General features: G+C 37.9%; 1 protein-coding gene across 1 annotated transcript; it reads left to right on the top strand.

Moving 5' to 3' along the window:
- The first annotated feature begins 6,166 nt into the window (after nt 1-6,166).
- Nucleotides 6,167-22,258, top strand: mapk13 (mitogen-activated protein kinase 13). The gene is made up of 12 exons (XM_053625625.1): nt 6,167-6,719; nt 9,971-10,100; nt 12,899-12,957; nt 13,730-13,835; nt 15,037-15,066; nt 17,389-17,436; nt 17,584-17,698; nt 17,925-17,996; nt 18,229-18,308; nt 18,585-18,663; nt 20,597-20,770; nt 21,138-22,258. The coding sequence occupies exons 1-12, from the start codon at nt 6,457-6,459 to the stop codon at nt 21,221-21,223; spliced, it is 1,242 nt and encodes a 413-aa protein (XP_053481600.1). The 5' UTR covers nt 6,167-6,456; the 3' UTR covers nt 21,224-22,258.
- Nucleotides 22,259-22,418: the final 160 nt, after the last annotated feature.

The following is a 22,418-nucleotide window of genomic DNA, read 5'->3' as shown; positions in this document are numbered from 1 at the left end:
AATATTCAACTTTATTCGCCAGCAATCTTTCTAAACTCTTGCATGTTGTTATATTACAGTACTAAGCCATGGTCTATGTTTTCCTTCTCTAATAAGTCACTGTTATCTAGTTTCCATGTTTACAAGCTTCAGTCTCCTATGTCTTGGCTTCTCTAATTATCCCAGACCTCCAGCCCCAGGTAGCACTTCTGTTATTTTCTGTTCTGACCTTAGTCTGTCTGTTTTCTCGATAATGAGTGTGGATTGTCTCTGTTAGACCACACTGTCTGTGACATGACCTCTGCGACAGACTGTGACTATGATTATCAAATATCCCTAAATAAAGAGTCTCTGCACATACGAGCAACTGTCTCTGGAGCCAAAATACTGACATGAAGACTTGAAGATGATTAACTATAGGAAAACATCTAAATCAAGAAAAATATCTTCGCTTCCAAACATAAAATCTGTCTGAAAATGTTTACTAAGCAAATACGTGAATCATCAAACTCGAATACAAATTATAATACGAAAACATATGAACTTGAAAACTTTTAGCACAACTTTTAAATATTCTCTAATAAACGATGAGACAATAAGTCAAATACAGATAGTTATGAGCACCCAGCATATCTTTTTGTTAAATTTGGTCAACAAGAATATGTGTTTAAAACGACCAGCTAAGGGGTCTGTGATTTAGTGGAAATAAAATATACATTGTAAGACCAAAAGTATATAGAACCTGTCCATCAAACCCATATGTGGTTCTTCCCCAAACTGCTGCCACAAAGATGGAAGCACACAATTATATAGAACGTCTTTGTATGCTGAAGCATTACAATTACTCTTAAATGGACCAAAGAGGCCCAAACATGTTCTAGCATGACAATGCCCTGTGCACAAAATGAGCTCCATGAAGACATGGTTTGCCAAGGTTGAAGTGGAAGAACTGGAGTGGCCTGACCTCATCAACACCACACAACTCTGTAGAACGCTGACTGTACCTCAGGACTCCTCGCCCAACGTCACTAATGCTCTGACCTCACTAATGCTCTTGTGGTTGAATGGACAAATCCCCTCAGCCACACTCCAAAATCTATTAGAAAGCCTTCCCAGAAGATTAGAGGTTATTATAACAGCAAATGGAGACTAAATGTGGAATGGGATGTTCAACAAACACATATGGGTTTGATTGGTCAGGTATCCGCATACTTTTGGCCATATAGTGTATATTATATCAAATATTCTTTAAAGGTCCCTTGCTGCAAAAAGGTTTGAGAACTCCCTAGACTAGAGAAGCTAAATGATTCAAAAAGCTGGTGTTAGAAATATATTACCTTCACATTATTGCCAATTACTTGTGGTAGGAGAAAGGGATATGAGACCTTGCTCAAGTATTAGTTCAGGAAGGAAGAGTCCACCACAATGTTTCACACTCTCCCTAATGAACCAATTATCTCTGCACTGCAACACAGGAAGCCACGGGAAGTGGTGACTTCTGTCATCACTGTCATTTTACCAGAATACACAAGTTATCCAACTTTTCTTCAGAGGAAAAGTGAATGTGAAGGTGTAGGAGGTGAAAACAGTTGATATTCAAATATTGAGAAATGCAACATTCATAGTGTGGGTTTTCAAAAGTTTTCAGAGTGCAGGTTTTTTTTTTTAAGCTCAACAATTAGTAATAGCAACACTAATGTCATTAAAGGAAGACTCCACCTAGAAACATATTAATCATGTTTAGATTTAAATATTAGTCGAGTGTAATTAGCGATTCTGATGCAAATGTGTTGGTTTGTCATGTATTTTCAGTATTCCTGTGAGAATTAGTAGATGTGTGCCTATCTGACGTCACATGAGGATATTCCTATTGCAGTTAAAATGAAGTTTAATTAGAGAAAACAAATCTCAAACTGCGTAAGTGTTAACAGTCATGTTTTGCTATTAGCTCCTAAAAGCAAAAGAACAAGCGCTCATTTTCCATTTTATAACAACATTCAATGTCATATTAAGGAGAAACCCAACACAGAAGTAGTGATGTTGGTACAAATGGGGTTCTGGATTCAAAGAGTCCAAAATGCAGTGCTGAGTTATGGAAGTTAAGGTGACAAGCATGATGGCATTGAAGGTGATATTAGCAAGAAAGCTGAAGCTTTGGAAGTTGAACTTTTTTGGACAGAGTGCACAGATGAGGACGTGAGAGAGCTGGACAAACCAAAGGACTAAATTCATTACTATTTCACTCGCTTCATTTATAGATGAAACAAGGGCTCAATCCCACAGTCATCAATGTCAGCGGGTAATCAATATGCATTGGGGGGTAATGTAGAAAACAGGTAACTGAAGTGAAAGTAGACCAACATGTCAAAATAAGACATTTAAACTTAGAAGAAAAAAGAAAAAAAAAAGCCAATGCAGAATTTCATGATTAAATAAATCTTGGATGCCAGTGAAGATCAGTCATAGATTAATATACCAGTTATTCAGGGTGGATTTTTCCTTGATTTCTATGATACCTAGTGCCTGTGTGAAATGCTTTAAAAGTGTTCAGTCTTATTTTTGTTTCTTCTATGCAGACCTGCTCGCGTCTCTAGAAAGAAATTCAATAAACAATGCTTTAGGGCCTATAACTTTAGTGGTTTTGTTAATATACTTGCATGCACCATGAGACAGGAGCAATTATTCTTTCCGTTACTTTGAACCAGTATGTTTTTTCTCATCTAGTGGAAATTCCTGGAAAAAAAATTAATTCTCTGGGTTTATTCCGGAGACTTTTTATGTAAAAATAATTGTAGTAATTTCAACCATGTTTTGTTGATTGATTGAGTAAACTGTCACCGAGGATTCCTCTTTGTCTTAGTAGTTGATTGTTTAAACAGATCAAATAAAATCCACTCAGTAGTATAATTTAGTAATATATGTAGAGATTGGATTTGTTCTAGGGGTAGAACAAAGTCCTTCATAATTATATATCACACATACTGATTGGAAAAATATGAGCACTAGTGGAGACTTAGTGGAGAAACCTTACAGGATCATATTTAAACTCATAAAATGAGTAACTATAATACTTAGAGCGCTTTAAACTGATCTATGCTTATTTCCACAGTCATTCTCCATAAGGCCAGACCAGCTTGGCTTTATGTAGCACTACAGCACCATCTAGTAGTCAATATGAATAGTGCGAGTAATGTAGATAAGTGCCATATAATTTCACTGGAACGTTATCCTAACCCATAAATACTATATGTGGCTGTAATGGAGAGTAGAGGATTGTTCTTAAGGTTCCTGTCTGATGTGACAATGATTTTATTCCCTTTTATTCTGCTGTGCTCATGTCCAGTGTATAGTAATCTCACAGCTGTGTGCCATGTCAGTAGATGTTCAGACAGAATTTAATGATGCATCCTAAACCGCATAATGAACATTATGTGGTAATGACACCAATGGTGTACAGTCATATTATTTCACACTATGCATGGAATTGAGACTCTGGGAATATAATTATCTGCTTACATTTCCTCAATATTACAAAAGCATTAGGAGAATAAAAATCTTACAGTGTGCTGCTGTGTAGGCTCGTGTCTATTTGTACATCTGAGAAGCTGATATATTCAAGCAAGCCCACTAATTCTAAATAGCTTGCTAAAATACAGCAGAGAAAACAAGGCTCTGACAGATGATAGCCTGGCTCTAATAATATAAACAGTGATTATCATTAAAGCAATCTGTATCACTTTTACAATTCGTTACTGTTTAATTTCCTCACACTATCATCCAACCTGAAGCTCCTGCCCAAACTGACGCTCCTACCAAACCTGTAGCTTCTGTTCAGCTCGAGGCCGCTCCCCAAATCTGAGGCTCCTACATAACCTGAAGCTCCTGCCCAAACTGAGGCTGCTGTCCAGACTGAAGCCCCTGCCTAAACTGAGACTCCTACCCAACATGAGGCCCCTGCCAAACTTGAGGCTCCTATCCAGCCTGAGGCTCCTACCCAACCTGTTTCTTCTGCCCAATCTGAGGCTCCTGTCCAGCCTGAGATTCATGCCCAACTTGAGGCTCCTACCCAACCTGTTTCTTCTGCCCAATCTGAGGCTCCTGTCCAGCCCGAGGCTCCTGCTCAATCTGAGGCTCCTGTCCAGTCTGAGATTCCTGCCCAACGTGAGGCTCCTATCCAACCTGTTGCTTCTGCCCAATCTGAGGCTTCTGTCCAGCCTGAGGCTTCTGCCCAATCTGAGGCTCCTGTCCAGCCTGAGGCTCCTACCCAACCTGATGCTTCTGCCCAACTTGAGGCTCCTGCACAATCTGAGGTTCCTGCCCAAGCTGAGGCTCCTGTCCAGCCTGAGGCTCCTACCCAACCTGATGCTTCTACCCAACTTGAGGTTCCTGTCCAACCTGAGGCTCCTGTCCAACCTGAGGCTCCTGCCCAACCAGAGGCTCCTGTCCAGCCTGAGGCTCCTACCCAACCTGATGCTTCTGCCCAACTTGAGGCTCCTGCACAACCTGAGGTTCCTGCTCAGCCTGAAGTTCTGTCCAACTGGGGGCTGGGGACTTAAATTAACACTTAAGACTCTGAGAATGAAACCGCTTCATAAATGAATATTTTGCGGTGTAACTGCAGTGTTTGTACACATGCATGTTTTTAATTCACTATTACTGTCACTACTCTGCTCTGAACATTATCACAATAATACCCAAGCTCGTGTTTAACTCTCAATACGGCTCTGTAACGGTTTTACCCGGCCATATTAATTGTTCTTCACTAGCATTAATCTCTATGGTTAGCACTTAAAACAGAAAACTACCAACTCTATCTGAAAACTGGGCATGTGGCGGGGAGATGACGTCAATACCGACGCTCTGCTCCAAACCTTGGCTCCCTCACTAAATAGTATGCCTCTGTAGTGAATTATGACTCACTGATTCGATTCTTTTAAACCATCCTTAAGTGAATCGAACGTTGCCAGACTTAGTTCACCATTCAGAGGGGTAAGATCCAGTGTGGAAAAGTGGGTTGGGAATAGATGTTGCTTTTTTCTTGAAATAAATAAATAGCCTTGTTACTGTTGCTTGTTCTTTATTGTTGCCACACACAAAAAAGCTAAGTATAAGTCCTGATTTCCTGAACCAAGGACACCTATAATTATTTCATTTGTGGACCACTTCGAAGAAAGTGAGGCAAAATTCTTATTTGATTGTTTCTTTGTCTTGCGTAGGTGACTGGTAAGAAATGGTATTTGCTTATCATCAGGAAACATGTCATATATTTAAAATATTACGGATATTATGAAATGATGCTCCCACTTTGACACCATTCCACTGTCAAAGTTGTTATCATTGTAATAGTTATTATTTAGCTATTATAGATGTAAGATTAATTGACCTGTCTTATGAACTGAATGTTTATTATAAAGCGTATTAATTTCAAAACAAGTGTAAATGAAATTTAATTGAATTAGCAGTTTTATTTTTATTTTTGTATAGTGCTGTTTGTACCATACAAGAGGTTTCAGATGTACATTTCGACACCATACCAGTTACACTCTGCATTTAGAAAGTCAAAGAATAAAAAAAAATTCTCATGGTGCCAATAAATAAATGTAATGGTATTAATTTGCCTAGTGTGTCTAATATTTGTATAATTGGATTGTGTTCATTAATAAATCTGTGCTGTGACCATGAGGAGGTCTGTGGGGTTTTTTGTTGTTGTTGTTGTTGTTGTTGTTTTGTTTTGTTTTTTTACTGAAAACATGAGAGCACAATCTTTGACAGTTGATTACTGCTATTTTTATAATTATTTTTTGAACTGCAATTTAAATTTTTACATTTATTTTAACTTTTGCATTTGTTATGCAAATGAGGCTTCATTACAACAACAACAACAACAGTAGCAGCAGCAACTTTTACAGGACTTTGTTGGAAATCATTTATTAACTATTTAATCAAGAATATCATGAATACCAAGAATCCTATAGTATCAGCCATGGTATTCAAAAAAAAATATTATTAATAGTACATTTTAAGAGAAGGCATGTTATATATATATACTATTCATTAAAAAACTAATCTGAAAAGTAACCAAAGTCATCAAAATCTAAGTAACCAAATTTGTTGTTCCAAACTGTGGATTTCTCCTGCATTGTGGCATTTCTTTAGTATAGTAGATATTGTCCACTTTTGAACATAAGCAGATATTTTTTTTTTTTTTTTTTAAATAGTGAAAGTAGTGCACTATAGCATACTGTATAGATATTTCAGTTGGGTGTCGTTTTGAGCACGCGCTTACAGCGTGGTTGAATAGACTGATTCACGTTTGCGAATCAATTAGGTCGACTCATGAGTCATTTAGGAACGAATCGTTTCAGAATCACTAAGCGTGTGAAAACACTGCGCCACCTCTGATCGGTACATTAGGCGTTTCCTTCGCCTACAAGACAGAGTGAAAGTAGACTTAACCATGGCTTTCAGAGGTGAAACATGCATGCACGGTGTTTGACCGATTCCAGTGTCGAGCACAGTGACAGTCACGCGACTCAAGTTCCTGCGCGGATGCGAACTGCAGCCACCGCGAGCCGAGCGAGAGAGAGAAAGAGAAGCGATCTGCCCGTCCTGTCGTCCGCTGGGATGGAGGAGCCGCAGCAGCAGTTTAACCGTGAGGAAATTAACGGCACTGTGTGGGAAGTTCCGGTAAAATACACGCGATTAAAGCAGATCGGGACCGGAGCCTACGGCACAGTGTGGTGAGTGAAGGCGGATGTTTGGATGGTGTGTATTTGCGTGCAGAGCGGAGATGATCTATTATATAAGCAGTGCCTGTGTAGCATTTACTCATGATGTCGTAACAGTGCCATAAGCAGTTGTTTGGAAATTCCTCCAGAGGTTGTGTTATGCTTATCAGTTTAGGCCTTTATTCTCTTCTGTAAACATTTCTCTCCGCCCAGTTCTCTCTGCAACACCAGCCTACCTTTAACCAGCCTTTGGCCTGCCTATAGACTGCCTTTAGACTACCTTTAGACTACCTTTAACATGCCTTTAGCCCGCCTATAGACTGCCTTTAGACTACCTTTAACCTGCCTTTAGCCCGCCTATAGACTGCCTATAGACTGCCTTTAGACTACCTTTAGACTACCTTTAACCTGCCTTTAGCCCATCTGTAGACTGCCTTTAGACTACCTTTAATCTGCCTTTGGCCTGCCTATAGACTGCCTTTAGACTACCTTTAGACTACCTTTAACATGCCTTTAGCCCGCCTATAGACTACCTTTAACCTACCTTTAACCAGCCTTTGGCCTGCCTATAGACTGCCTTTAGACTACCTTTAGACTACCTTTAACCTGCCTTTAGCCCGCCTATAGACTGCCTTTAGACTACCTTTAACCTGCCTTTAGCCCGCCTATAGACTGCCTTTAAGACTACCTTTAACCTGCTTTTAGCCTGCCTATAGACTGCCTTTAGACTACCTTTAACCTGCCTTTAGCCCACCTATACACTGCCTTTAGACTACCTATAGACTACCTTTAGTCTGCCTTTAACCTGCCTTTAGCCTGCCTATAGACTACCTGTAGACTACCTTTAGCCTGCCTTTAGACTACCTTTAGACTACCTTTAACCTGCCTTTAGCCTGCCTTTAACCTTCCTTTAACCTGCTTATAGATTGCCTTTAGACTGCCTTTAACCTTCCTTTAACCTGCCTTTAATCTGCCTTTAACTTGCCTATAGACTGCCTTTAACCTGGCTTTTGACTGCCTTTTACCTGTCTTTTGCCCATCTTGCCTGTTTTCCAACCCTTGTCTGTCTTTTGCTTGTCTTTTCCTATTTTGCTTGTCTTTTGCCTGTATTTTGCCTGTATTTTGCTTGTCTTTTACCTGTCTTTTGCCCGTCTTGCCTGTTTTCCAACCCTTGTCTGTCTTTTGCTTGTCTTTTCCTATTTGGCCTGTATTTTGCCTGTATTTTGCCTGTATTTTGCTTGTCTTTTGCCTGTCATTTGACCATCTTTTGCGCATCTTTTGTTTGTCTTTTGCCCATCTTTTACTTGTCTTTTGCCTGTATTTTGCTTGTCTTTTGCCTCCATTGCCTGTCTTTTTTCTTGTATTTTGCCTCTTTTGCCTGTCATTTGACCATCTTTTGCCCTCCTTTTGCCTGTCCTTTGCTTGTCTTTTGTCTGTTCCACTGATCTGCTAGCGGTTTGAAAGCACTCGTTATCATTAGATAAAAATGGACAAGCTGAAATGTTGTGAACCAACACAGTTATGTAACAGTGGATTATGAATCATGCTGTTCAGTGGCAATGAAACACAACTAATGCAAATGTTTTGAGCATACACTTTCATTTGTACCATTAATAATCTCCTAAAGCATGAAAATGAAATGTTCCAAAATACTGCCGCAAACACACTTCCTGTTAAGGTCTATCAAAACCACCAACACAGTAAACAGTCTGAAAGGTAAAGGGGTTTGAAACCCCTGATGTTGTTCATAGAGCCACCAGGAAAAAAAGTCTCTTACAGTCGAGTCAGATGATGAAATACGCTCTGTCTTGTGCATTTACTGATTAAAAGAGAGCCACATCCAGTGCAAGTATGATTTCAGTTGTGTGTTGAGTATTCACATATGTTATATATGTGAAAAGAGCATTACGAAGTTTTTATAAACTCGTGGATTAAATTTGACTCGAATCTTCTTGTTAAGCTTCATTTACATAAGTCAAACTACAACCGCCTACACTCACAAACAGCCACAGAGCTGCAGGATGACATTTGCATGATGCAGTGGTTTACATTAACAATACTTTCACCCTGATGTTCCACCGAGCTGTCAAAACACCCACTGAGAGGCTTCAGCTAAGGCTTAAGGCAAGACACGACAGATATACTTTAGATTATATATAAGATCTATACATATCTATCTATATACTTTACATCTATAGTGCTTTACATAAAAGTTTCAAAATTAGACAATGAATTAAACAATCCACAATCATAAACAATATACAGTGTCCATCCACCAGCTCCATGATGTCATCATGGAGGAGTGGAAGAGGACTCCAGTGGCAACCTGTGAAGCTCTGGTGAACTCCATGCCCAAGAGGGTTAAGGCAGTGCTGGAAAATAATGGTGGCCACACAAAATATTGATACTTTGGACCCAATTTGGACATTTTCACTTAGGGGTGTACTCACTTTTGTTGCCAGTGGTTTAGACATTAATGGTTGTGTGTTTAGTTATTTTAAGGGGACAGCAAATTTACACTGTTACACAAGCCGTACACTCACTACTTTACATTGTAGCAAAGTGTCATTTCTTCAGTGTTGTCACATGAAAAGATATAATCAAATATTTACAAAAATGTGAGGGGTGTACTCACTTTTGTGAGATATATATATGGAAGAAAAGAACGTAAAAATAAAAATGTAAAAAATGTAAACCTTGCGAAGCATCACAGTGAAAAGAAATGGTAAAAAATGTTAGTAAAACAATGAATAAATAACAACATTAATCAAACCATCCACAATTAGTCAAACAGTGTATTAACTAAAAGACTCGTTAGATCTATCACAGTCACAGATGATGTTTAATGACAGGAACTATGAATAAGCCAGTTTGAATGGGTAAGTCTTTAATCTGGTTATAAAAACATGCAGAAATTGCGCTCCTAATATTTCAGATATAGGTGGGGTGTAGAAGAACATCTAAGACTGGTTCAGCTGTGATAGATCCTAGGAATTAATAGTAAACCTTCCTCGACTGAACAAAGTGCTCAAGCTGGATTATACCATTTCATTAGATGAGTCAGAGCTAAATCATTTACAGCTTAATACACCATCAGTAAAACATTGAACAAAATATAATGGCCAGCTAATGTAATTTGAGTAAAATTGTAGTACTATTATACAGACTAAGCGGTGTACAGATGAGTGCACAACTATTGTGTTTCTGTGGTTACTTTTTTCTACCACAATTTCACCTCACACCTCATCCTGTCTCTGTCACAGCTCAACTATCAATGAAAAAACACAGGAGAAAGTTGCCATCAAGAAACTTCACAGGCCCTTCCAGTCGGAGATCTTTGCGAAGAGGGCCTACCGAGAGCTCAGGCTGCTCAAACACATGAAGCATGAAAATGTGAGTCTTCTATTCTTTCCCATGTTTTTTTGTGCCTTGCTTTCGTTGGCCATAGACTTTAATAAGGTTGTTGCTTTAACCTTAGACGGTTGATAAAGTCGCTGCTCTTGCACTGTGTTGTCCAGTTTCTGTTCATAATTATTTCTCTTCAGAATGTGTCAAGGGCGAAAAAATAAAGGATTTGAAAGGTCATTCAGTTTCCATCAGGAATTCAGTTGACCTAACGTCTGTTGCGGAATACAGTTTTTGGGAGACGCTTATATTTGAAGTCCAGGTGCACCCAGTGATCTAGAATTGAAAACGATTTATTTTTTTTAAATTTTTTTTAAACACTATTGAGGTAACACTGATATATTTTGTGTTATTTTGTAGATTTGTATTATTTCATAGAGTAGCTTAATGCCAAGCCCTGGTAATAGTACTTGACAAACAATAACCTGCAATGAAAAAAAACATTGAAAAAAATGTGGAACTTGTGTGAACTTGAGTGTTATAAATGTACTGTGTTATAAGCATGTTGTTATAATTTTGGTGCAGTTGCCAGTATGTTCGCTACATGCTATAGGAGCAACACAGGATGCTATCACCAGTGCAATGTTTATATTATTATATGCCACCATTGGTGAGGCACAGAGCAATTTTATTCCTTCAAATAAAAAAAATTGAATTTGGGCATCATATTACTAATATATGGTTACTGCTATTGGTTAACAATTCCGTCTAAATCTGTCTATTAATAACATTAAGATGCAAAGTCTGGCTGCACAGGTCCAAAACTTTTTTACTGTCTTCATTTTCTGGCTGAAATCCTCTTATTTGGGCGAATAATTAATTGAAGATAATTCAAGATTGACAATTTTGTTTGAAATAAAAATCCACGTTTTTCCCCATTGAAATTCACTGTTTTAATTCAAAATGGTGCGCGCTTGCTAGTCAAGCATTAAAGGAGCCAGATTAAACCAGAGCAATGAGTTCAACTCATTGCTTTCACATTGCTTGTGTTCAGGCAGATCCCAACTGACTATAAATCTGTAATTGTCTAAGAATGTGCTAAGACAAGTCTTGTCAGGGCTACAGGAAGAAGGCAACTATAGTAAGACGCCATAGTTTTGAGACACTTCAGTAATCATATCGTTGTTTCATAATCAGCTGTGCCAGTTCCCTATGATACAAGCCCTGGCAAAAATGATGGAATCAATAAACGTAGAGGATGTTCACCCGGATTTTTTACTTCGTAACAAATAAACAAATCGAAGATATCACACAAAACAATTTTTGTTTAATAGCTGAACATACTGGGCTTGGTAAAACATACCTCGAACAAATTTAATGAAATGATTTTAATTAATGGCATATTTTTTTCCAAATCAAGTAGAGGAAAACATTATGGAATCATCTTGTATTTCAGATTTCTAAAACAAATACCAGCACAAGTCTAAAAATGCAATGAACTAGAGTGCTTACACACTTTAACAAGCTGTTGGACTTTTTCAATTGAAACAATGGAAAGGATTATAAAACTCCTTCAAGAAGGAAATCTGACACGGAGTGTAGCAAAAGATGTCGGTTTGTTCGTCTAAAATTTGGTGCAAGTGTAAACAAAATGGGAAGGTTATGAAAGGAAAACATACGGGTGGACCGAGGAAGATGGCAAGCGTCAGGATAGAAAACTCAAAGCAATATGCCTTGAAAATAGAAAATGCACAACAAAACAAATGGAAAACAAATGGGCGGAAACGGGAGTCAATGTTTGTGACGGAACTGTAAGAAATCGGCTGAATGAAATGTGGTTTACGTATCGAAAAGCCAAACGAAAACCAGCACTAACACCTAAACAGAAGAAAACAAGGTTACAGTGGGTTAAAGAGAAGCAATCATGGAGTGTGGAGGATTGGATGAAAGTGATATTTAGTGATGAATCACGAATCTGCATTGGCCAAGGAGATGATGCTGGGACTTTTCTCTGGTGCCGTTCTAATGAAACATGTAAAAATGACTTCCTGAATAAAACAATCAAATTTCCTCACTCGTTTATGATATGAGGATGCATGTCAGGTAAAGGACCAGGTTAGACAGGTGTACGTTGAAATTTTGGACACTTTTCTAATTCCATCGATAGAAAATAGGTTTGGTTTTGATGAAGTCATTGTTCAGGATGATAATGCATCTTGCAACAGAGCAAAAAGTGTTAAAGCTTTTCTTCAGGAAAGGCAGATCAACTCAATGACCTTGCCAGCAAACTGTCCAGAACTCAATCTGATTCAAATTTATGGTGGAAATTAAAAAAATCGGTCCATGACAAGGCTCTATCCTGCAAGTTGGAAGCAGCTTGATGGAGAATATTGTTTTTCATTAGTGAAGTCCATGCCTCAAAGAAAAAAAACGCCCAAGGAGGAGCAACAAACTACTAATTGTGATTTCTTTTGTTGTTGTTGATGATTCCATCATTTTTTTTCCTCAACATTGAGTAATTCCATCATTTTTTTTCCCTCTACTTGATTCGAAAAGAAATGTGCCATTAATTAAAATAAATAAATGTAATTAGTTTGAGGTAAGTTTTACGAAGCCAGAATTTTCAGCAATTAAACAAAAATTGTTTTGTGTCATATCTGTGATTTGTTTATTTGCCCAGAAGTTAAAAAAAAAAAAAAAAAAAGCTGGGTGAGCGTCCTCTAAGTGTATATACTAAACACTTAAGTAGACCTATGAGAGTTATAAGCACAGAAAACAACAAAAACATGATGTTTTGGGGTTTTTTTCATCTGAATTTCCCTCTTATCATTTCCTGGCTGATTCAGGTGATTGGACTGCTGGATGTGTTTACCCCTGCCACCCGACTAGAATCCTTTCAGGACTTGTGAGTGAAATTATTTATGATGTGTTGTCTCATAGATAGAGATCATCATAAGCTTAGCAGGCTATAACCATCAGCTTTGTAAATCAGATGTGATCTAATTTATCTGGGGAATTGTATTCAGGTTATTATACTTCATACCTCAGTGCTGTTAAATTCTCTAATAGAGTAGGTGTTGATTCATTTTTTTTTTTTTTATAACAGCAGCTCTGACAGTAATTCACAGGTTTATTATTTGAATGCGCATGTTCTAATACGTTATTATTTCTATAGTAACAGCTAAGACACACCTGTATGGCAGACAATCCACATAATCTAGAAGTAATACTGAACAGATTAAAACTGTTATCTAATAAAGAAGATCATATAATCATTGATATAGTGAAGTTTTTTGTATGGAGATCTTTATTTAACGTTTTCCGAAGGAGTCATGTGTGTCAGTGCTTTGTAATAGTCAGTAAGTTTTATATTACTATATACAGATAAAAAGTGTGACTTGTTGCTTTTTAATTTAAAAATAAAAAAATCGCATTGGCAAATCACTGTGGTATAAAGCACTACTGGACATGCTTTTGTAAAACAATCAACTTCTTCATCACACCACCCCATTGTTGATTATTTTCCTATAACAGCACAGACTATCGTGTTTCATTCCTTACATGGTAACTGGTTGGAGCCAGTGGTCTGTAAAGTGGTGATGCTGACCATTGGAAAGCTGTAATGTTTGTGCTGCACTGATTTAAGAAAACAACTAATGAATTGAATTCTGTTTTAGCTACCTGGTGATGCCGTACATGTACACAGATCTGTCCAAGGTGCGGGGTCTGCTTTCAGAAGACCGTGTGCAGTTCCTGGTCTACCAGATGCTCTGTGGACTAAAGGTAGAAAAATTCCAAAAATAGTCTCTTCTAGAAAGAAGAATTACAGTTACCAAGTTACTTGTGTAGTCACTTTCTGCCTTATTGTGCACGGAGAAGACAAAATCTTGAGAAAGTGTCAGAAGCAGAATTAATTTTTACTGTTTTTCTCCTGTTTTGGCAAGTTAAATCAAGCTACATAAGAACAAATTTGGCAAGATGTTCTCTCATGTCTGTCTCATCCAACACTTACAGTATATTCTTAGAGTGTAACTGTTGTCGTTTTAAGTTTGTCATACTGTTGGGTATTTGAGAGGGTTATTGACATACTTCAGTAATTCAGCCCTTTATCATATTTAAATAAGGAATAAAACACTTGGGTTGTACTGTTATAGGAAAATAAACAACGTTGGGCGGGGTGTAGCCTGATGTGAAGCGGAGTTATTGTTACCAGCTTAAAGTTGATAATTTTGCGACTTGGCAACAATTATGCTTTCTGTTATTTATCAAAGAACAACACATCATACTTTTTAGCTATTTATATTTACATTTAATGCTGTGGAATGTCTGCAAAACAGGTTAGTACCTGCTATCACTTACATTATAGCAGTTATAAACACTCATACACTCACTTCATTACGTCACGTTACTGAGATACTATCAAATGTAACGTACCCTGACTTTAAGACCCTTGTTGGGAAACCTGAAGGATTAGCTTTACCTTTCTTACAAAGTACTGACACTGGAGACTCCTTCTAAAAATGTTAAATAAACATTTCCATACAGAAAATAATGATGGGGCTTTTTTGTGTTTTTAAATAACACAATGTTTTTAATCTGTGTATTATTAGTCTTGGATTATGTAGAGCATCCACCATGCAAATCCATCTGTATCTGTTACTATAGAAACGATAATCTGTTTGTTAATATAAAACTGCAATTTGCCAGCAAGAAGCCGGAGCTACTGTCCGAGCTGCTGTTATAGAAAATTAATCGACGCCTTCTGACCAGTAAGATTTGAGAATTCAACAGCGCTGTTCTGTAAATAAAGTCCATAGATTAAATATTTTATGTTAACATATTTCGCACAGCTGGAACAGAAATATTCTAGAAGAAAAATCATTTGAACTTCTAAAAGAATCAGTTTTTAAACCAGACTGAACGTAGCATTGAACATGACTAATTGCTAGAGGCTCACTCATGTTTTTTTAATATCTCTCCACAGTACATTCACAGTGCTGGCATCATTCACAGGGTAAGTGTTTGGCAGCAAATAAACAGCATCTGTTATCCATCACGAATTCAGCACATTGAATTAAAGTTGAATTAAAGACACATAACATGTTCGCTGTTTCTCTCAGGAAGACCGCTTTAACCATCGAGGGAAACTATGTACAAGAAATTACAATCCTAATGACAAGTTGTTTTCATCTTTATAAACTGGCTTTTATCATAATTTATAATGCAGTGTCATTTTAGTCTCATTCTAATCCATGTTGAGTTTAACGCTGTCCGATAAGGAATTGGTCTTTATTGCCGAGTCGCTTTCATGAGTAAGGTCATTGAACTCTGCCAGGCAGATAACATTTTTCCCCTTGAGGCCCACTTCCCATTTTTGAGAACTTGCCCATGAGCACACTAATAGATTTTATTTCAAGTGAAACTCAAAACATTCTCCATTTACCTTGACAGAAAGCGAGGGCGTTGCATCAAGTGCATCGTTCAAGCATCAGTCAAAAATTACTGATTGTGAGATTGTGATGGGAAGGGGGTGGGGTTTCACGTGGTCAGTTAATATAAGTAAGTCAGTCATTCCAGAATCCAGAATAGGTGCGAACAATAACTGCAGAATGGTCGCAAGATTGGTCAAACTTTCTGTGGAGCAGACAGGATTGGGTTTAAAAAAACAGTCCCGTATCCCACACAACTTCTAGTGTGCAGTCTGCTATAGCAACAGCCAATTGCTGTGAGTTTTATTAATAAAATATGCCATTATCCTTAGTGACAGAGTCAAGTCTGCTCTTTCACTTAGTTCAGGAACTCCTTAGTAAAGGTTTCTTGCAGCAGTTTAGTGAATAGGTTTTAAGAAGAAACTCTTAAATAAAAACTGTTTATGCTAATTAGAAGAGCTTGTACTAGTTAGTTAATGTTCTATGTGAGGATGACCTCTGGTCTTCATCACTGTAACAGAACTAGAGGTTTTTTATCTATTGATTTTTGAGAGAAATGCAGAAAGTAAGTAATATCCCCATAGCAGAACTCAATATTTTGGTGAATCAAGTCATAACCATGTTGTTTCACAATAGGCATGACATTCAAGGTAATGCAGGAAGCGGTTTCCCAATAGGCTTGTCTTTACATGTTTGGAACTGTACCGCACTTGCTGTAGTAGTGCCGGGATACTTGGAGATTTACAATGCGGTATTACAAAATGCGTCACATCAGCCCAATAGTGTCAGTGTGGTTTTAATCTCCTTCACCTAATTCTTAGGACGCTTCATTGCTGATCTTTTTTTACAAGTTGAAGAAGAAAAGTAGTCTTTTCTAATTTAAACAGGACTTTGGAGATGAACGATGAGTTGTCATTTGTTCACCGGGGTTTTAGTCAAGTTTCAAGAACTAATCCACTTTTTGAGTTTATTCCCACTCCTAATGCACCTGAGCCAGATAATCTGATTTCACAGCTACTGCTTACGTAGCTCAGGTGTGCAGAGAACTGGACTCTCTGGGTGTTCCAGAGAATTGGAGCAACTGTCTGTATTTTTCCACCTCCATGCAGGTGTGACACACCAAAAGCACTTCTCAGCGGAAAAAGCAAATAATTGCACTGGAGCATTATTTTATGCACAGTTCACAGATCACCTACAGTGTCCACCTCTGATTGATGTTGAGAGTGATTGTGGAACTGTAAAAAGTGGGTAGAAATCTGAGAACTTGGGCTGGACTTCTGCGCAGCTACTGCTTTCTTCTATATAACCAGGCTTGCCATTAAAGATTCTTGGGTAGGAGTTGTTGAATAGTTGGGAAGAGACAAGGAAGTGGCAGGTGCGGAAGCTTTGTCACTAGTAGAGAAAGACATAGGAATTTGTAGGAAGGTAACTAGGAAGGTGGCACTTCAGCCACTTAGCCTCAATTTTTTGTATATATACATTTGAATCCAGTGGAATCAATCCAAAGATTTAAATTACCATGTTAGAATTAAATCTAGGAAAACATATAAAGCTCAAGCCATTTCCAATCGTGCCAAGTTTGTGTTATTGTGCTTCTGGCAATATTGTGCTTACAGTAACTGTCAGAACTCCTTACCTGACCGTATCCAGTTATATCTCCATATGTAATGTCTGTAGTATTTTTTCTAAGAATTGTTATTAGACTGAGGTATTGCACTGTCCGGTATTCTGCTCTAAACTGTTTTTCACTTTAGTACAGTATTGTGTTTCCGCTATTCTGTCTGCGCTTTATATTACGGAATACTGAGTATTTTTCAGCAGTTATGAACCCAGGAGCTAAATGATAAAGAGCATTAAGAGGAACAACAATTCTAACAAATATCCGGATTGGTATTTTTTATTTTCAGGATCTGAAACCAGGCAACTTGGCAGTGAATCAGGACTGCGAGCTGAAGGTCAGTTTCCTCTGGCTTTTTGTGAAAGTAGAGGTGGAAATGTGTTGAAAGTTTTGGATTGACTGATGTTCATTGAGGACTTGACCAGTTGACCGTATTAATGGGATTGATGGAGGTTTTAACAGTCTCTTGTATCTGTGGCCACAGATATTGGACTTTGGCCTAGCAAGGCATGCAGAGCAAGAGATGACTGGTTATGTTGTGACAAGATGGTACCGAGCGCCTGAGGTTATTTTAAATTGGATGCACTACAACCAGACAGGCGAGATGACGCTCTTTCCTTTTTCACCTTTAGAGCTGGTTTAAAATATACTGATTAAACTCAGTCCTAGACTCAATATGATTGTTATTGGAGAATCTCAACTGACGGTGTAATTTTGAGTTTGATCCAAATTTTAAAATGGACTCTAATCCCATTATATGAATCTGATTGTAGTGTTATATTAGTAATGGAGTTATCTTTATTGTGACTGTTGCCTGCTCTTTAGTGGACATCTGGTCAGTTGGGTGCATAATGGGAGAAATGTTCAACGGAAAGACACTCTTCAAAGGAAAAGACTGTATCCTTCAATAACCATTTCTGTCAATGTTAGTCCTTCTTCATCTGGTAACAAGCATTTCTGAGAATTTCATCTTATTTCAGGAAATACTATAGAGTGTTTTCTGGCATCTGTCTTGCTTTTGAGCCTCCTGGAATGGGACAAATGTTTCCTCGAGAAATTGCATTCCTTTTATATAGCCTTAAATATATAATATAGCCTTTATATATCATCTTTAATCTTTGAAAATCAGACATGGACCAGCTGGTTCAAATCATGAAGGTAACAGGGACGCCTGGCCCAGAATTCATCGAGAAACTAGAAAGCCAGGAGGTAAGAGAGTTTATTTACAGACCCATTCAAGGTACACCTGAACTTGGGCTAACGGTATGGTTGTATATAACATATTATATGGTTATACAACATATTACAAAAAGAACAAACATATGTTGAGTGTGATATCTTGGTTGTACCTTCCTCATAAGGTGACAATTGAATTATTAAAGACATGGATCATTGCCTGTATATATTGATTTTCTGTGTCCCTGTCTTACTGCATATGATATTTTAATATCCTCTCTTTGGCAATACCATGCATTGTGTGTGCAGGCAAAGAACTATGTGAAATCGCTGCCCTTTTATCCTCGGAAAGATTTCTCTGCACTGTTTCCCCGGGCCAGTGAACAAGGTAAGCAGACAAAAAGCAAGAGGCCAATTTAATTTAAACTACTATCATTATTGAGTCCATATTCTACTAGAATTTACATGCTGTAATTATTCATAACCTAGTATTATGTTCTGATACTGTTTTTCACATACTGTCATCAACTAATGCCCACTACTTCCTTTTAGGGGAATTCCCTTTGCCATTTTAAAGAGCACACTCAGCCATAATTTCTTTAAAGCACTTTTTTTCCAGATACAGACTTAGTGCTGTTCTGCTTGCAAAGGGAGGTTGTACAGAGTATTAAATGCAGGTGTGCCGATAATTGTGACATATGCTTTTATTACTTCACCACCAGCAACTTTAATAGTTCTACCCCTGTTGTAACCTGTACCCGTGATCATTAATGCAATTATCTAATCAGTCAATGATATGGCAGCAGTACATTGCATAAAATCATGCAGTTACAGATCAAGAGCTTCAGTTAATATTCGCATCAAACATCAGAATGGGAGGAAATATGATCTCACTTGGTTGTTGGTGCCAGATGGGCTGGTTTAGTATTTCAGAAACTGCTAATCTCCTGGGATTTTCATGCAGAACCGTCTCTAAAACAAAAACTATCCAGTCAGCAACAGTCCTGCAGGTGGAAATACCTTGTTGGTGTGCGAGGTCAGAGGAGAATGGCCAGATTGGTTTGAGCTGACAGGAAGGCGAGAGTAACTCATACAAGACACTTTTTACAATCATGGTAAGCAGAAAAGCATCTCAGAACAAGATGCCAAACCTCATGTCAGCCAAAAATAGGAATCTGAGGCTACAGTGGACAAATGGTTACCAAAGCTGGGCAGTTAACATCACCTGGTTTGATGAATCGTGATTTGTGCTGCAACATGCAGATCGTAGGGTCAGACTTTGGTATGAACAGCATAAATACGTGAACCAAACCTGCCTTGTTTCTGCAGTTCTGGCTGCTGGTGGTGTAATGGTGTGGGGAATTGGGCCTCTTAATACCAATTGAGCATTGGTTGAATACCACAGCTGATTATTCTGGTTGATGACATGTATCCCTTTATAGCCCTAATTTACTCATTTTATTCCCATTTTAAGGTATAAGATGGTTAAATTGTGAAAAGTATATGTGTGTCAATAAATCGTTGCCCACGTCATTATACAACTACCACCAACTGCCTGAACTATTGAGACAGGGCAGATTGGGTCCACGCTGTTGACACCATTTATGACCCTGGCATCTGAATGTCATAGTCATAGTACCATGTCATGTTTTATCTTTAACAGTCCAGTTTTGGTGAATCTGTGCACATTGTAGCTACAGATTCCTGTTCTTCATTAACCCGAGTGGAACCTGACATGGTCTTCCGCTACTGTAGCCCCTCCACCTCAATGTTTGATGTGTTATGTGTTCTGAGATGATTTTCTGCTCACCACAGTTGTAAAAAAAATATATTTGAGATAGCATAGCTTATCTGTCAGCTCGAACCAGTTTAGCAATGCTCCTTTGATCTCTCTCATCAACAAGGTGTTTCTGCACCTTCTGTCACTGAGAGCACATTTTCCCCATTCTAATGTTTGATGTGAAAATTAACTGAAGCTCTGGACTCGCATCTGTATGATTTGTATGACTTTATTCCAAGTGTGTTATTAAGGAAAAAAAAATATTGCTGCTACTACAACTTTTATTAATTTGAGCTGCGAGGCACCACTTGTTTGGTGTAGCTTGTAATTCTGAATCAGAGCGAACTAGTCTGGGATGAAAACAGTATTGGAATGCAGCATGTTCGAGCTTGTCCAGGGTTGGTGGGGTGTGCTAGTTCAGTGAGTGAACTACAAAATCTTACATGAGAATGGTCCATTACTTCATTGATTTTTATGTTTATTCTTGATCTATGGGATAATTTTGCCTTGTTCATCTATACTAAACTGATATTTCTGTCAGCGGTGGACCTGCTGGAGAAGATGCTGGTTTTAGACACCGATGCCCGCGTCACTGCTGATGGTGCGCTGGCCCACAGTTACTTTGACGGCCTGAGGGATCCAGAAGACTGTCCAGAGCCTAAGCCATATGATGACAGTTATGACAATGCCACACTGCCCCTAGAGGAGTGGAAGAGTAAGTGCACAAATAAATCAGTAGAGTAAATTAAATAGTAATGATTGACTGTACAAGCACACTAATACAAACATTACCTGATTATCTGAATTTGGCAGTAAAGGAAGCAGGAATTTCACATCACATCCTTCTTATGTGTTTTAACTGGTTTAACATGCACATCAGCTGTAGAGGTTTTGTGTGTCATTTTGAAAGAAATTTGCATTATGGAAGAAAGAAAGTGCATGTGAAAATGTTGGTCAAATTCTCACCAAAATATGATTTTTACAATGAAGGTTATTTTAATAATCTAAAAGCACTCACCTGTTGTTGCTCAGTGGATACTGTCGGTTGTAATGGTCTTATCTGCTGGATGTTTTCTGAACAGGATTGTCGTTTAAAGAACTGAAGAGTTTTGTTCCGTTTCCAAGAAGAGACTCGAAGAGGAGAAACACACTGACAATGTCTCAGTGATGTTACACTATGTCACATCCACGCCTTTATGCAGAGGATTGGTGCAAAGGAACCGGGTGTACAAATGTTTACACATAAGTCTGTTACAAGTCGTCACAATCCATGATGAGTCAGAAATGAATGTATCTTTGTTGTGTACCTGATAACTGGGCTTAAGGATGTACTACTGTTACAGTAGTGATTGCCTTTCATTCGTTGCCTTGAAGCCTTTGTTTTAGGTTTGGAACTATATAAAAGGAGTTTATTCTTTTGATATTATTTGGATTCTTTGATTCAGACCTGTAACATTGTGGCTTTTTGTGCTCAGGACAAAAAAACACCTAGATACTAGATGTCAAGAGCTGTACAGTTTTTCACTATATCTAAATATTATTTGTATGATTGAACAGAGCTAATTAAAATTGCAATAGTGCCCATAAGTGTATATTGTTAAATATACCATAGCACTGTGCATCAAAACCAGCTCATTTACTCTAGTGACACACTGCTCTTCGAGAACTTAAACCCTTGAAACAACTTTAACTTGACAAAGAGCTGAGGGAGTAAACCAGGAGATCGAATTGAATAACTGAAGTGCAGTATAACTGAAGTTACTTTTGAAAGCTCTGGTGAGTGTGTCAGGATCCTCCCCAGCTGTAGGCCGGATGAAAGCAGTTAAAAATGTAAATGAAATGTGACTGATTGCACATGCCAACAGACTATGGTCTGACCATTTGGAAGGACCATCGTGTGTGATATGGAGGCTTTTCTGTTACATTGGAGTTTACTTTTAATTGACGACTTTCAGCACAGCAGGAATATTCAGAATGGTTACATACCTCCAGCCCTCACACCTCTGTGGTGTTATAGGTATTGAGCTATATGTAATAGTCATTTGTCAGGGTATGTTATGAAATGATTTGTGAATGTTGTTTATGGTGCATAGCTTTGTAAGATGCATTTGACTATAATAATGAACCCAGTAAACATTATGACAATCAGTGATGTAGTATTTTAATGACACATTTTTTTAAATAAAAGCCTTAATTAAAAGACTACACGTATTTATGTCCAAGAACATGATTATATTGTTTTAATTCTTGAATAGTATGTATAAATGTAGCTTTTTTATTATTATTATTATTCTTTTAGTTGCTCTAATTGATATGGGTATTTAAGCTCTAAAATATCCCAGTCTTTATTGGGAAATGAATAA

This window comes from Ictalurus furcatus, chromosome 5, assembly GCF_023375685.1.
Source record: "Ictalurus furcatus strain D&B chromosome 5, Billie_1.0, whole genome shotgun sequence".
Lineage (NCBI taxonomy): Eukaryota > Metazoa > Chordata > Actinopteri > Siluriformes > Ictaluridae > Ictalurus > Ictalurus furcatus.
The sequence above is the reverse complement of the archived record's forward strand: the minus strand, read 5'-3'. Positions and strand labels throughout refer to the sequence as shown.

Coding starts and splice junctions, on each gene's coding strand:
- mapk13 (XM_053625625.1), top strand. CDS start 6,457: ATGCATGCACGGTGTTTGACCGATTCCAGTGTCGAGCACAGTGACAGT. Junction 18,309..18,584: donor AGAAACTAGAAAGCCAGGAG/GTAAGAGAGTTT, acceptor TTGTGTGTGCAG/GCAAAGAACTATGTGAAATC. Junction 18,664..20,596: donor TCCCCGGGCCAGTGAACAAG/GTAAGCAGACAA, acceptor TATTTCTGTCAG/CGGTGGACCTGCTGGAGAAG.